The sequence below is a fragment of the Myotis nattereri genome (assembly GCF_964212035.1).
Source record: "Myotis nattereri genome assembly, chromosome: 7".
Lineage (NCBI taxonomy): Eukaryota > Metazoa > Chordata > Mammalia > Chiroptera > Vespertilionidae > Myotis > Myotis nattereri.
In genome coordinates, this window is record NC_138082.1 from 15,737,732 (window position 1) to 15,751,316 (window position 13,585).

General features: G+C 39.0%; 1 protein-coding gene across 5 annotated transcripts in view; it reads left to right on the plus strand.

The window, feature by feature from the left end:
* Positions 1 to 13,585, plus strand: part of UNC80 (unc-80 homolog, NALCN channel complex subunit) — a 175,753-nt gene that overhangs the window by 49,352 nt on the left and 112,816 nt on the right. For 3 of the 5 annotated variants that reach the window (XM_081095147.1, XM_081095145.1, XM_081095146.1), the window contains exons 15-21: positions 440 to 587; positions 2,083 to 2,231; positions 4,384 to 4,550; positions 5,261 to 5,359; positions 9,193 to 9,407; positions 11,624 to 11,730; positions 13,344 to 13,440. In XM_081095147.1, the coding sequence (XP_080951273.1) occupies positions 440 to 587; positions 2,083 to 2,231; positions 4,384 to 4,550; positions 5,261 to 5,359; positions 9,193 to 9,407; positions 11,624 to 11,730; positions 13,344 to 13,440 (982 nt within the window). The remainder of the gene's footprint in view (positions 1 to 439; positions 588 to 2,082; positions 2,232 to 4,383; positions 4,551 to 5,260; positions 5,360 to 9,192; positions 9,408 to 11,623; positions 11,731 to 13,343; positions 13,441 to 13,585) is intronic. The other 2 variants (XM_081095148.1, XM_081095149.1) reach the window with 1 other exon arrangement.

Here is a 13,585-nt window from a genome sequence, read left to right on the forward strand (position 1 = left end):
CCCCGCCTTCATTTGTCTACTTAAGTTCAAAGTAGCTGAGCACGGGAGTGGCGTGCTTCTTCCCATGCACATAGCCGGCAAATCTTCTAATCCTAGATTCCCAATCCTGTCATCTACCTAAATTTCACACTTTGAGCTTTCTTCAATGAGACCTTAAATTCTTGATCTTGGTGGAAATATTGAACCCCCACTGGCACCAGCATTAGACCTTAGCTTTGGGTTTACCTGGTGCAGCCCTTCTCAAAGCAAACGCCCTTGGACTGCTCAGCCGGTCTCTGCCCACTTCTTACTCGAACACAAGGGGCTGGCAAGCTGGCCAGCACCAGGCAGCTGGGATGGAAAGGAGCCTTTGCCTTCTGAAGGCTGCTGTCTCGGGCTAATGGTATCCTTAGCTTAAGCTGGTACCTGTGACTTTTTCACTTTTCTTCCTTCCTTGCAGGCCCAGAATTGCCTCACTAAGCTGTACAAGCTAGATAAGATGCAATTCCGACAAACCATGAGGGACTATGTGAACAAGGACTCCCTCAATAATGTAGTGGACTTCTTGCATGCTTTGCTAGGATTTTGTATGGAACCGGTCACTGACAGTAAGTAAAGCTGAACCAATATGTGGAGTATAGTAGTCGATCAATTTATAATGAAGAGATATTTGATGGATTTAGAAAATATTGTTTCTCTGTAGAAAATGTGGAATAATGTATGTTATCAAAGCTGTTTTAAGCCAAGCACATTACAAACAAAAACAAAAAGAAGAAAGAAAGAGAAAACAGTGAGAGTTGTGGTTGAGACTGTAAGAGAAATCTTGATTACAAACTTTTTAAACAATCTTTTTTAAGTTATTGTGTATAGAAATTATAAGCATAGACTAAACCATTTGTTTCTAATGTAAAATCTAGATATTATCCCTTGTACATTGACACAGAAGAGAGAAGTTGATAATAAAATTGTATTACTTGAAGGTGATGAATTCCTCCTGGGATTCTTGAGAAATGGAAGTGTCTCACAGTGAATGGGCCAGCCAGACACACAGGGCCCCATCTAGTCAGTCTTGGAGCTGCACACACTCTGCCCCTACAGTCCATAGACCACAGGTGGCTCGAAAGCCATAAGGAATTTTCTGCAGCCCCCAAATACCTGATGTTACCCTACAAAAGGTCCATGGATTCATGAAAAACTGGCATAAAATGCCACAGAGGGTGAGGGCCTCAGTTCACTGGCATTTCACATTTCAATGAATTAGAAAGGGGTGCCTGTGAGGGAGGTTGTAGATTTTCCTTCTCTGTCCAAAGAGTCTCTGGGAGCAAGATGCTGCTGGAATTTCTTTGCCGCTCTTGGCAGGACTCAGTCCCTATCTGTGTGAATGCCTCCCCAGGACCCTCCTGGCCTCTTCCCTCCCCTGCCCCACTCACCTGGTTGGCCTCACCTCACTCTACTTCTTACAAACCTAGCGATTTCCACTGAGAGCCAGTATTCTGCACCACCTCCAAGACTGATCTGATTAATTTCTCCTCCAATGAGGGACCCTTTAGTAGATCTTTTTTTTTTTTAGTAGATTATAATTTTTTGAATGATCACCAATTTAAAAACTACTCTAGATCTAGGTTTTCCTTAGGATCAACAGTTGTTTCTCTTTTCTTTGCTGAGATTTATCAATTAAAGCACTCCATAAAGCAGTGGAATATCCTACATAATAAAATAATAATATGCAAATTGTCCCCTGGACTGGGAGTTTGACCGGGAGTTCGACCAGGAGTTTGAAAAGAGGGCTGTGCAGGCTGGCCAACCATCCATGGCTCCTCCCTGCCGGCTGGCCTGACCTGATCGGCCCTGATCAGGCCAGGTCAGATGGACCCCACCCATGCACGAATGTGTGCACCGGGCCTCTAGTGTCATAATAAAGACTCTGAAAGAGACTATGAATTGTTTATCTCCAAGTCCATGGAAAGGTTACTAAACCAGGGGTATTTTTAATCCTCTGTTTCGGTATTCTGTGTACCCTTCCTTAATTCCTGGGTGCCCAGTACTTCTTTAAACTGTGTGGCTTGATGGAAACTGCCTTTAATTGGCTCCTTTGCATTCCAGACAAGGCTGGTTTTGGAAATAACTTCACCACAGTGGACAACAAATCCACAGCCCAAAATGTGGAAGGCATTATCGTCAGTGCCATGTTTAAGGCCCTCATCACACGCTGCGCTTCAACCACACATGAACTGCACAGCTCTGAGAATCTGGTGAGAAGCTCACCTTTCCTTCCCACAGGAAATCTTTGTCTCTATCAGGGAAAAGTTCTCAAGTAGAGAAGAAACACTGTGTTTCTTCACTCCTACAAATCATGAGAAAAAGAAGTTGAAGTCTAAAATACCTGCTTTTCCAATGTTACCAGTAACTCATGGTGGAGCCTTAGCAACACATTTCCCTGTTACTCATCATCCTAGCTGTAACCAGATTTCTCTCCCTCCTCATCTCAGGGCTTCTGTGGTGGTTGGTGTAATAGTTGCAAAATACTTTGAGCCCTTCAGAAAGAAGGTGCTGGAGCACAGCATGTTAGCTCATGAAATATTAAAAAATGTTATACCAAGCATCTTTTAAAATTGTACTTACTTTAAAAATTAATGCAAGTATGCTGCTGAAATAGTTGGGTTTTTCTAATTGGGGGCTGTATTCTTTTAGCTACTCTTCATAAATGACTGTGTTAATTAAGCCACTGAAGCCACAAGTAGAGCAAGCCAGGCTGTAAAAGGTTAATGCTTAATTACTACACAGGAGATTGTGTACCGAAATGTACATTCAGGCCAATAGATGTGAAGGGAAGAGATGAACTCAGGTTCATTACTGGGGAGTAAAAGAGTTTCTCTGTTTTGCCAATTCGTTACATATTATGACTCCTAATGCAGAAATCAGTCCATTTACATATGTGGCCACTATCTGAGGAATTTACTTAAGATATTCTAAACAATTGAAACTATTCACTTATCTGTAGATAAAGAGACTAAAACCCCAAACCAAAGGGAATTTAATTTTCCTGGTTGTCAAAGCCACCCCAGCAAGATCCTAGGAGCTTGAGAATAATATGGACACCATCTACACATTCAATTTGGTCAAAGAAAGAAGTTGTTTGACAAGTTGATTATAACACATGTGAGCTCTTACACATCTTATTATAGCATGTATTATGACATCATGTATGGAAGAAATACTACATTTCTTAATTTTCTGTAAATCATCTTCAATTTGACTTGGAACCACTCTTCCCCTAGAATGGCTGGAAGTTGAAGCTCAGTCATTCTTGGCTTCCTCCACTTCGCAGAGCAGTGCAAGTTTTAGGTGGGACCTAGGGCCTGGGAGGCTCCATGGGTTCCAGTCATTGGTTCACACCAGCTATTTCACTAGTGCTTTTGCTGCATGCACTCTGGAGAGTTTGGAACCTTGCTTCTTGGGCCTTGCCCCTTCCATGGAGTAGCTGCCAAAGAGCAGAGTGAGGGCACAGGGCCTTGCTGCCCACAGCACTGAAAGGACAGTCTCCACGTTTTCCTTAGTAGCTATTCCTTCTGCTTTTTCAAAGATCATTGTCCCACTGGTCTTAGGTTTTAAAACTCAAAACTATCAAGGTAAGTGTTTTTTTTAGGCTTTTATGTTCTGCTTTGCCATGAATATTTCCTAAGACAAAAAAAAAATACAATGACAGCCTTCTTAAAGAAGGAAGAGAGGGGGAAATGCTGAGTGCAAAGCTTAATCCCCTCCCCCAAAAATGCTGCATGTATTTTTAAATATTGAATTACCAGTATATTGGTTTTAATAGCCCTGCATCATCTTAAATTCGTAGTCAAGTTCACGTTCAAATGAGGTGCAACATACATGTTATTTGTTAAATCTTTTCAGCAAAATGCATCATCCTTGAATGTTAGAGTCTGTCAGAAGTGTATAGAGGACTTAACAATTTTATCACAATGATGTAGAAAATTTGGAGAAGCTCAACAGGGACTGAAATCTCTAGTATAAACAAAATTCTGATTGCATTTTGTTTTTGCAGGCATCTCTTCAGAGGTCACAATTAAGAGAACAAAATTAAAGCTTGGGAATCCAGTGGTTAAAAGTATAAATCAATGTCTTTCTAATGATACAGCCAACTTTCTGAATATGAAGCATGATAACCATTCTTTTGCACACTAGAAGGACATGCAAGGTTCCTAGTAATGTAGCCATAGGAACAAGGGAGAGGAGGTTTACCATCAATTTTATCATAGGAAATTGTCTTCCCTTACGATCCCAGTGCTCATCTAAGCCCAAAGAATTATCCCCCCTCCCCCCCCCCCCCGCTTCCTATGAAAACTATACACTCACACAACTACCTTTCCTCACACTTTCCTTCTTGCTTCCAAATAGGGGCTGTACTGTGACATCCGTCAGCTGGTCCAATTTATCAAAGAGGCTCATGGGAATGTCTTCAGGAGAGTGGCCCTCAGTGCTTTACTTGACAGTGCGGAGAAGTTGGCACCAGGGAAAAGGGTGGAGGAGAATGAGCCAGAATCTAAGCCTGTAGGCAGTAAAAGGTTGGAAGCTTGAGCTCTCTGAATATTAGTGTTTGCCTGTGTCTGTAGAATATAATCTTCTGTTGCATGTCCATGTGGTTCCCGACACTGTGTGTAACTCCAGTGCAGAGTTACTTTGCATAAATGGAATCACTGATGGCTTAGAAAAGGAATGAGTTTACCATCAAATAAGTCCTGTCTCTGTATGAAGCAGAGCTCAGTTGATCCCAAACTTCCATGCACTTGAACTGCACTTCATAGCTCTTACTTACGTATTTAATCTGTGTTTCATTTCTTTTAGAGATAATATAAATTTTTGTTCAGGAAGAAAAAGCAATTACTGCTACCATATCATCCTCTTCAGTTAAATGATATTTTTAACACATCAAAAGATGAATTGCTAAACAGAACTCTGCTGTTTTTATTTCTAATAAACATACATTTATTGTATGCCTATTTTATGAAAAATGCCACAAAGATTAAAAGAAAATCCTATACTTAAAATCCTGCCTGCAGTTAATGATTCTGTTAGCAGTCGTGGAATTCTTAGGCAATAGGTAGCTGGGTCATGAGTCAAATGGTAAGATATAAATTCCATACCAACATAGATTCTGTTGACATGGGGTTTGCAAGCCATGTGGTTGTCTAGAGTGGAGTGTTGTGAAGTATACGAGATGCTGAGAAGTGGTGTCCTGCCCTGTTGTGATTGGTGGAATGCACCATTTGCTTAGGTCAGAGGCAGGAAGCGTTGTGGATAAAGGCCCAGTGTCCTCTGCACCTGAGGAATGTCGCAGCTTCCTATCTGGTCGGCCCTCACAGACTCCAGAGCAGTAAGTAGCCCTGGGTTTGTGTCCAATGTAGTGGGCTGAGCACTTCCCAATGGAAGAAATTTTATTTTCCAAACTGCTATTTGTTGATGTTGTTGTTGTTTTTTTAAACTTTGCCTTGCTTCTGCCCTTTACTTTTCATTCCCAAAGCCATTCATCTCTACAGAATCAAATCATAAATAATCAACCTCGTGCCTATAGGAAGCCTCTGATATTAGTTTATCTCTACTTTTCATAATGGCAAAATGAAAAGCATCTTGAAATTAGTGTCCCCAGAAAATATGAAGATTACTGTAGACGTTAAATAAACAGCCTAGGCTCATTTGCATTAATTCTTTTGGTTTTTTTAAATCCTCATCTGAGGACAGTTTCATTGCTTTTTAGAGAGAGGGGGAGGGAGGGAGGGAGGGAGTAAGAGAGAGAGAGGAAGATAAAAGGAGAGAGAGAGACAGAGAGAGAGAGAGAAATAAGAGAGAGAAAGAGAGAGATGTAAGAGAGAAACAGATTGGCTGCCTCCCCCATGTTCCCCAACCAGGGCTGGGGATTGAATACCACAACCCAAGCATGTGCCCTGACCAGGAATTGAGCCCATGACTTTTCTGTATGGGACAATGCTCCCACCAACTGAGCCACACTGGCCAGGGCACATTAATTCTTCTTTTGAGGACTGCTTGCACAAGTGGCATAATCAAAATTTAAAATGTGTACATCCTTTTAGGTACATTATTTTACTTCCCAGAACCCTGACTTACTATTAAATAATTATCCTTCCAGAAATTCTGCAGGTAGTGTAGCTTTTATGGTATCCTCTCTCCATAGTCAAGAATATTAGGCATCAAATAGGACCTTGGTAATAATCTACTGTAAGCAAACAAAACCTTTAAAGGATAAAAAGCCCTTACAGTTGTGATAGCCCTTGAAAAATCTTAGAGACTCCCCTAAATGGGTAGAGAAATGTGAGAAGTAAATTAACTCTATAGGCCCAGGGACTATGTGAGTTTTTGCCTACCAGGATAGCCCCAATGCCTAGATGGTGTTTGGCACATAGTAGGCACTTAATATATATTTGAATGAATAAATTACAAGCAATCAATGAAAAGATAAACTTGACAGATTACCCTTAAACCTTTGTTTTCTTTAACTTTTTCAAAATTGAGGTTTAGTTTTTTCTTTAAGGAAGTCTTCAAGGAAATGGTAAAAATCCAAATGTAAGCTCTAGGAAAAAAGAAAAATTAATGTGAAAAGCAAAGGTCTATACCTGAATAGCCACAAGACTAGTTAAAAATCCTTATACACAGAATCTGTCTGAAAAAGCAGGACTTTTTTCCAAAATTATTCTAGCAATTATTGAGCTAATCTGATAAGAATTATCTAATAGTAAATCGAATTAAAAAATAAAACCATTTATCTTCCTAGGTAATTTAGTTTTGTAGACTACAAAATATTCTCTTTCTTCAGTATTCTGTAAACCCCACCTAATTTCTCCGCATTTAGCACCTCTCTTCTTTCCCCTCGAATGAAGATACATGTTTTCCTAGGCCTCTACATAAAAATTTCCACTTGAAGGGATGTCATAGAATGTCAGATATAGAACCTTCCCCTGACCTGAGTTGGCCCAGGAGATGGGCATGCCAAATGTCTTCTGTGTAGCATTGGAGAAAGATGGGTAGATGGATGAGTCTGGCTCCTCTTTTATCTTCTCCTCTCTCCTCCCTTCCCCTCCCCTTCTTACCTTTTCTTCTCCTTCTCCCTCCTTAAATAAATCACTTTAACTGAGTAATATAAAAAGCAGTTTCATATGCTCTTTTCTCTGAAACTACTTATTGATACACACTCATTGAGCAAAGCTGATGTAGCATTTATTGAGAAAGCTGATAAATTACAGCCTCCATGAATGTTTTCCCACCCAGATCATGTAGTCATGTATCGCACATTCCCCAAAGGTAAGAAATGCTTCATGCACTGTGATCATTTTATAAAAATAACTGAGAAGTCAAATTCAAAAACATTGATTTGATACCATATTTGATAAACAGATTACCCTGGTTTAAGAATAAAAATCATACCATAATTGATAAACAGATTTCCCTGGTTTAAAATAAGAATAAAAGGTATTTAGTTCTCTGATGAGATTTTGAATGACAAAATATGGATCCCCATTAAATATCTCTAGAAAATCATTGCTTTACACAGTATTGTCAAGTTTGGGGTAGATTGCAAATTTAACTCCAAAGCTTTTAAGCCTTGAATCACATGAACAACTTTTTATCATGTTACTAGGCATTTTCTATAACCTTCTCTTTCCACATTACTAAAGTCATATATGTTGTTCAAATTAATGAATGTGGAAAACACAGAAAAGCATAGAGAAAAATAGTTTTAAAACCAGAATACCATCAACTGGAGACAATTAATGTAAACTTTTGGTATGTTTTGTTGGGTACATTTTTTAGCATATATACACATAAGCTCATACTCATATACATGCATACAAGTGTACTTTTTAAATTATTATTAACCTGGTCTTATCCTGTCTAATTTATTTGATCATTGTTTTAACTTTTCACTATATCTTCAACATTTTTCATATCAATAATTTTCTAAAATAGGATTTTAATGTCTATGGAGCATGTCATTATATGGAAATCCCATCATTTATTTTAACTGTATCCCTAGAGTTGAACATTTAGATTATTTTCAGTTTTTCAGTGTTGATCAATAATACCTCAGTGAGCATTTGATCCTCTTTTATGTTAGCATGTTGTCCCATCATTTCCTTGTGATAACTTCCTGGAAGTTGAATTTTTCAGTCATGGGTGTAGATATAGGCTTTGGATAACCAAATTACCTTCCAGAAAGTTTTAATCATTGTAAGGCATTGCTGGCAGTATGATAGTAACCATTGCTTTCCTTTTTACCCCCAAAATGTTTGCCAACTTGATGAGTGAAAATGGGGATCTCATTTTAACTATCTTCTTTTAAAATTCCTAATGAGATTAAAGTCTGCATAAAATTGGCCACTTGTCTCTTTTCTCTTGTGAAATGCCCTACTTAAAAATCTCTTTGAAGATGTTCCCATTTGTTTTATTGTATGGGACTAATGTTTTTACTTTTTTAAAAAATTGATTTCAGAGAGAGGAAGGTAGGGGGAGAGAGGTATAAAAACATAAATGATGAGAGAGAATCATTGAAGGGCCCTGTCCAGGAATCAAACCATGACCTCCTGGTTCATGGGTTGATGCTCAACCACTGAACCACATCAGCTGCAGCAAATATTTTTACTTTTAAACCTTACTTAAGTTTCTTTGACTAAAGTAAGCCAAATAATTTGGCATTCTGAAAATAATTTAGTGAACAATTGTTGAATGATTCATCCCTTGGGTGTGGTGATTACATTTCATTTATTCAAGTACTTTTTGTGAGTTTTTTAATGTCAAGAATTATACTAAACTGGAGTGGGGGTGGGGAGTATGATACAATTGTGCACATGCTTCAGGGAACTTCCAAAAGCGGTTAAATATTTACTGTCACTGTAAGTGCTGCTGCTATTATGACTCACACCTGCAGACGAATACCTGCAATAAAATTTAGTCTTTTTATTAAGGCTGAAAAAAAAAGTCATTTCAATTTGACATCTGAGACATGACTGTTTTCAGGAAGAATTCAGAGAGTCAACCTTGGTCTTCCTCCTTCCACTCCCACTCTTTCCACATCCCAGCCCTTCAGAGATAAATCCTGCATGAGTTGCCTATGTGCCATTGGCAGGGGGTTGAAAGAAATTTAAGAGAATTTCACAGTGTATCACATATTTAATTCTCGCCTCTGCTTGCTTTCAGCGATGAACAAATGCAAGGGGGCAACCTGGGGCGGAAGGATTTCTGGCGCAAGATGTTCAAATCCCAGAGTGCAGCCAGTGACACCAGCAGCCAGTCTGAGCAGGACACTTCGGAGTGCACCACTGCCCACTCAGGGAACACCTCTGACCGACGCGCCCGCTCACGGTCCCGAAGAATTTCCCTTCGGAAGAAGCTGAAACTCCCCATAGGTAAAAGTATGTCTGTATTTATTTATGGATTCTCTTATTCCATGTCACGCCCGCAAACAAACTCATAATCAAAACAGAGCAATGCATGATAGGATGCAGAAAGGGAAAGCCTTCAAGTGAAAGGCCAAAACTGACTGCATTCATTTACTCATTTAAACACACACACACACACACACACACACACACACACACACACAGATATTTCTCAAACTCCTACTATGTGTTTCTACAGGGTGCAAACATTATGTTAGGCATCAGGTATTAAACGGTAAGCAAAATTACACAGCGCCCCATTTTGCAGAACTTGCAATCTAGCAGGCGTGACAGATAATCATGTAACTGAATATAGTGGCAAACTATGGATTTTATAAAGGAAATATACACAAGGCATCAAATGCATGCAACAATAAGACCTGGCCTTAAAGGGAGAAGGGACAGGAATCACAGAAGGTTTCTTAGAGGAAGATCTTTTATTTCTTTTTCTTTAAAAACAAATATATATATATATGTCCCAAAATTCACGCAAGAAGTAATTTTGATAGAAAACACAGGTTTATAATTAAAAATTGTAAATTTTTTATTGATTCATAAAGTGTACAGTATAGGGTTATGTACGGAATAGCATGTTGGGTAAATGGCCTCCACGGCTTTGCTGGCACATACGCACTCTTTTGTTATTGCCTGAGCAGCCGCATTTTCAAAGAAGAACGGTCCGATGATGCCTCCAACCCCAAATCCGCACCAAACAGTGACACGTTGTGGGTGCATTTGTTTCTCAACAATCACTCATGGATTTTCTGAACCCCAAATGTGGCAATGTTGTCGATTAACCAAGCCATCAAGATGAAAATGAGCCTCATTGAAATTCAGCCACATTTATGCAGAATGGTCATGGAAAATTTCAACAAAAGAGTGTGTATGTGCCAGCAAAGCCATGGAGGCCATTTACCTGATATGCTAATCCATACATAATCCTATACTATATACTTTATGAATCAATAAAAAAATTTACATTTTTTAATTATAAACCTGTGTTTTCTATCAAAATTACTTCTTGCATGGATTTCGGGACACCCTTTATATATATATATATATATATATATATATATATATATATATATATAATATTTTTTATTGATTTCAGGGAGGAAAGGATAGGGAGAGAGAGAGAGAGAATCATTGAGAGAGAATCATTGATCGGCTGCCTCCTGCACAGCCCCCACTGGGGATGGAACTCACAACCTGGGCATGTGCCCTTGACCAGAATCGAACCTGGGACCCTTCAGTCTGCAAGCCAATGCTCTATCCACTGAGCAAAACTAGCTGGGACTGGAGGAAGATCTTAAGGGAAGGAGGAAGGAGAGCACTCTAGGTCAGGGGTGGGCAAACTTTTTTACTCAAGGGCCACAATGGGTTCTTAAACTGGACCGGAGGGCCGGAACAAAAGCATAGATGGAGTGTTTGTGTGAACTAATATAAATTCAAAGTAAACATCATTACATAAAAGGGTACAGTCTTTTTTTTTTTTTAGTTTTATTCATTTCAAACGGGCTGGATCCGGCCCACGGGCCGTAATTTGCCCACGGCTGCAGGTGGTAGCCATAAAATATGCAAAAATATTAGGAGGGAGAGAAATGGAAGAGCTGAGCCTAGGAGAAGAGGGGCTGCATGACTATGGTAGAGTGACAGGGGCCAGAGCATGCAGGCCAGTTTGACTCTCTACCCTAAACCCTCCATAGCCCAGGTAGGATGTTGAATAGTAGTAACATGAGCAGGTAAACTTTTTCTAAAAGATCACAGCATGGAAAGCAGATTGGAGGGAGCCCGAGTGGATAAGAGAGAGTGTGGCTCCGGTATGAGGACTGGGTATTGACCATGTAGACAGAGATAAGTGGTCAGGTTTGAGTACTACTAAAGGGAAAATCAATGGGACTTACTGGAAGATATGAAAGTTGTCAAGGAGAATGGGATATATTATGGTTTAATTCACCTAGGAGGCTTAGGTTCTTTTAGTCCTGTTCTTACTTATTCGTGTAATTTTATAGTCCAACTCTGACCATTTAGATTCAAAGCATGTACATTAAAAACAATTTCCTTTCACTTCTATTTATATCAAGCCATTCAACTTTCATTGCTTGTTGGGTACATGCTGGCATTTCTGTTTTAATCCATTTGGGAGAAAATGCTATAATAGTCTGATTTTTTAAAAAATTATTAAATAGGGAACTGGCTGAAGCGATCCTCCCTCTCAGGCCTGGCGGATGGCGTGGAGGACCTCCTGGACATCAGCTCTGTGGACCGCCTGTCTTTCATCAGGCAGAGCTCCAAGGTAAACAGGACATTACTTCTGTGGGAGGATGTTGGAGTCGCTGATGAAAAATTGTTACGGCTGAGAAATGCTAAACACCTGGAGGGGCCAAAGAACATTGAAGAAACTCTCTTTAAGTTGAACAAATTTAGGAAACTTAGTTAGATGAGCAATGAAAACTAAGATGTCTTTAAAATATATATACATATATATTTATTAAATAATATATATGTATATATATTTTTTAAATCCTCACCCAAGGATTTTTTTCCATTGATTTTTAGAGAGAGTGGAAGAGAGAGGGAAAGACAGAAATATCAATGTAAGAGAAACATATAAATTGGTTGCATGAGCCCTGATCAGGGTCTGGGGCCGGGGAGGAGCCTGCAACCGAGGTATGTGCCCTTGACCAGAATCGAACCCAGACTCTTCAGTCCACAGGATGACACTCTATCCACTGAGCCAAACCAGCTAGGGCTAAGATGTCTTAATAGTAGACATTATAAAGGAAAAAAGGAAAAGTGTGGCAAAATTTTTATGTAAAATTATAATGCAGATATAGGTGTATGTGTGTGTGTTACTTCCTAGCTGTATTAACTTTTAACACACATGTAAAATTCCTGATATCTCAAGCCCCTTTCCAAGAATACGTAATTCTATAGTGATTATACACACACACACACACACACAATTTATTCTTCTTCCACTACTTTTTGCATCAGCTGAACCATTCTCCCTATTGAAAAAGATAAAGAAACTCAGGATGACTTTTCCCATTAAGTGTTTCTTCATAATACTGTTACGCAATGCAGTAGCATGTGATTTGGAACAGGTAATAATTCTCAGGGAAATCCATTTCTTATAAGAGTTTTTCTTATGAATGATTCATAGCCCGACCACTGAGACTTTTAGCTTATGATCAGTTATATTTTTATAGAGAAATTATTTGCTTACATGCTTCCTTCTTTGAATCTTACTAAAACCAGGTTTCTTCTATCTCTTGTAAAAGTAATATTTTGAAATTATATAAAGAATATAGCAACATTATAAGACATTTAGAAGATATATTTATAATTCACATTTCACATTCTTTATGCTAAAATATTGGCCAGGGATTTGAGAGTTTATGAGGCCCATAGCCTCCTTGCTTTGTTGGAAATTTTGATTATTGTTGGCTTAAGGGCAAGATTGAGAATACATCTTAATTCTTAGAAGGACCCATGCTATTGCATTTTAACTACAGTGTACTTTATAAACAAATTTATACTGGTTCTTCTATGGAGATTTGAAATCTCTATTCTGCTTTCTTTCTGGTCTGATTCTCAATTGTGGTGGTGTTATTTGTAAAGAACGAAGATGGCTTTCTGTTCCTGGTTTTCAGTTTGAATTTAATAAAAATTGAACTCTAGGAATACTTCAATTTTTTTACTAAATTATTTTCATAGTGTCTGATTATTTTACTTTCAATCTATGACCAGGATCTTTCTTCAAATTATAGTTACAAAGTATGACTAACCAGATGTGGAAGTCAGAAGTAACCTTCATATTCTAAGCATCTTATTTTTCAAGACAAGGGTTAGAATATACACAAAGAATTGAACTTAGTCATCTGGCTACTTTCCTTTTCTTCTCAGGTCAAATTTACCAGTGCAGTGAAGCTCTCCGAAGGCGGGCCTGGGAGTGGAATGGAAAATGGAAGAGATGAAGAGGAGAATTTCTTCAAGCGTCTTGGTAAGTGTTATGCAGCCTAAGAATTATATTCAGCCCAGCCTGCATGGTTCAGTGGTTGAGCATTGACCTATGAACCAGGAGGTCATGGTTAGATTCCCTGTCAGAGCTTATGCCTAGGTTTCCGGCTCAATCCCCGGTGTGGGGC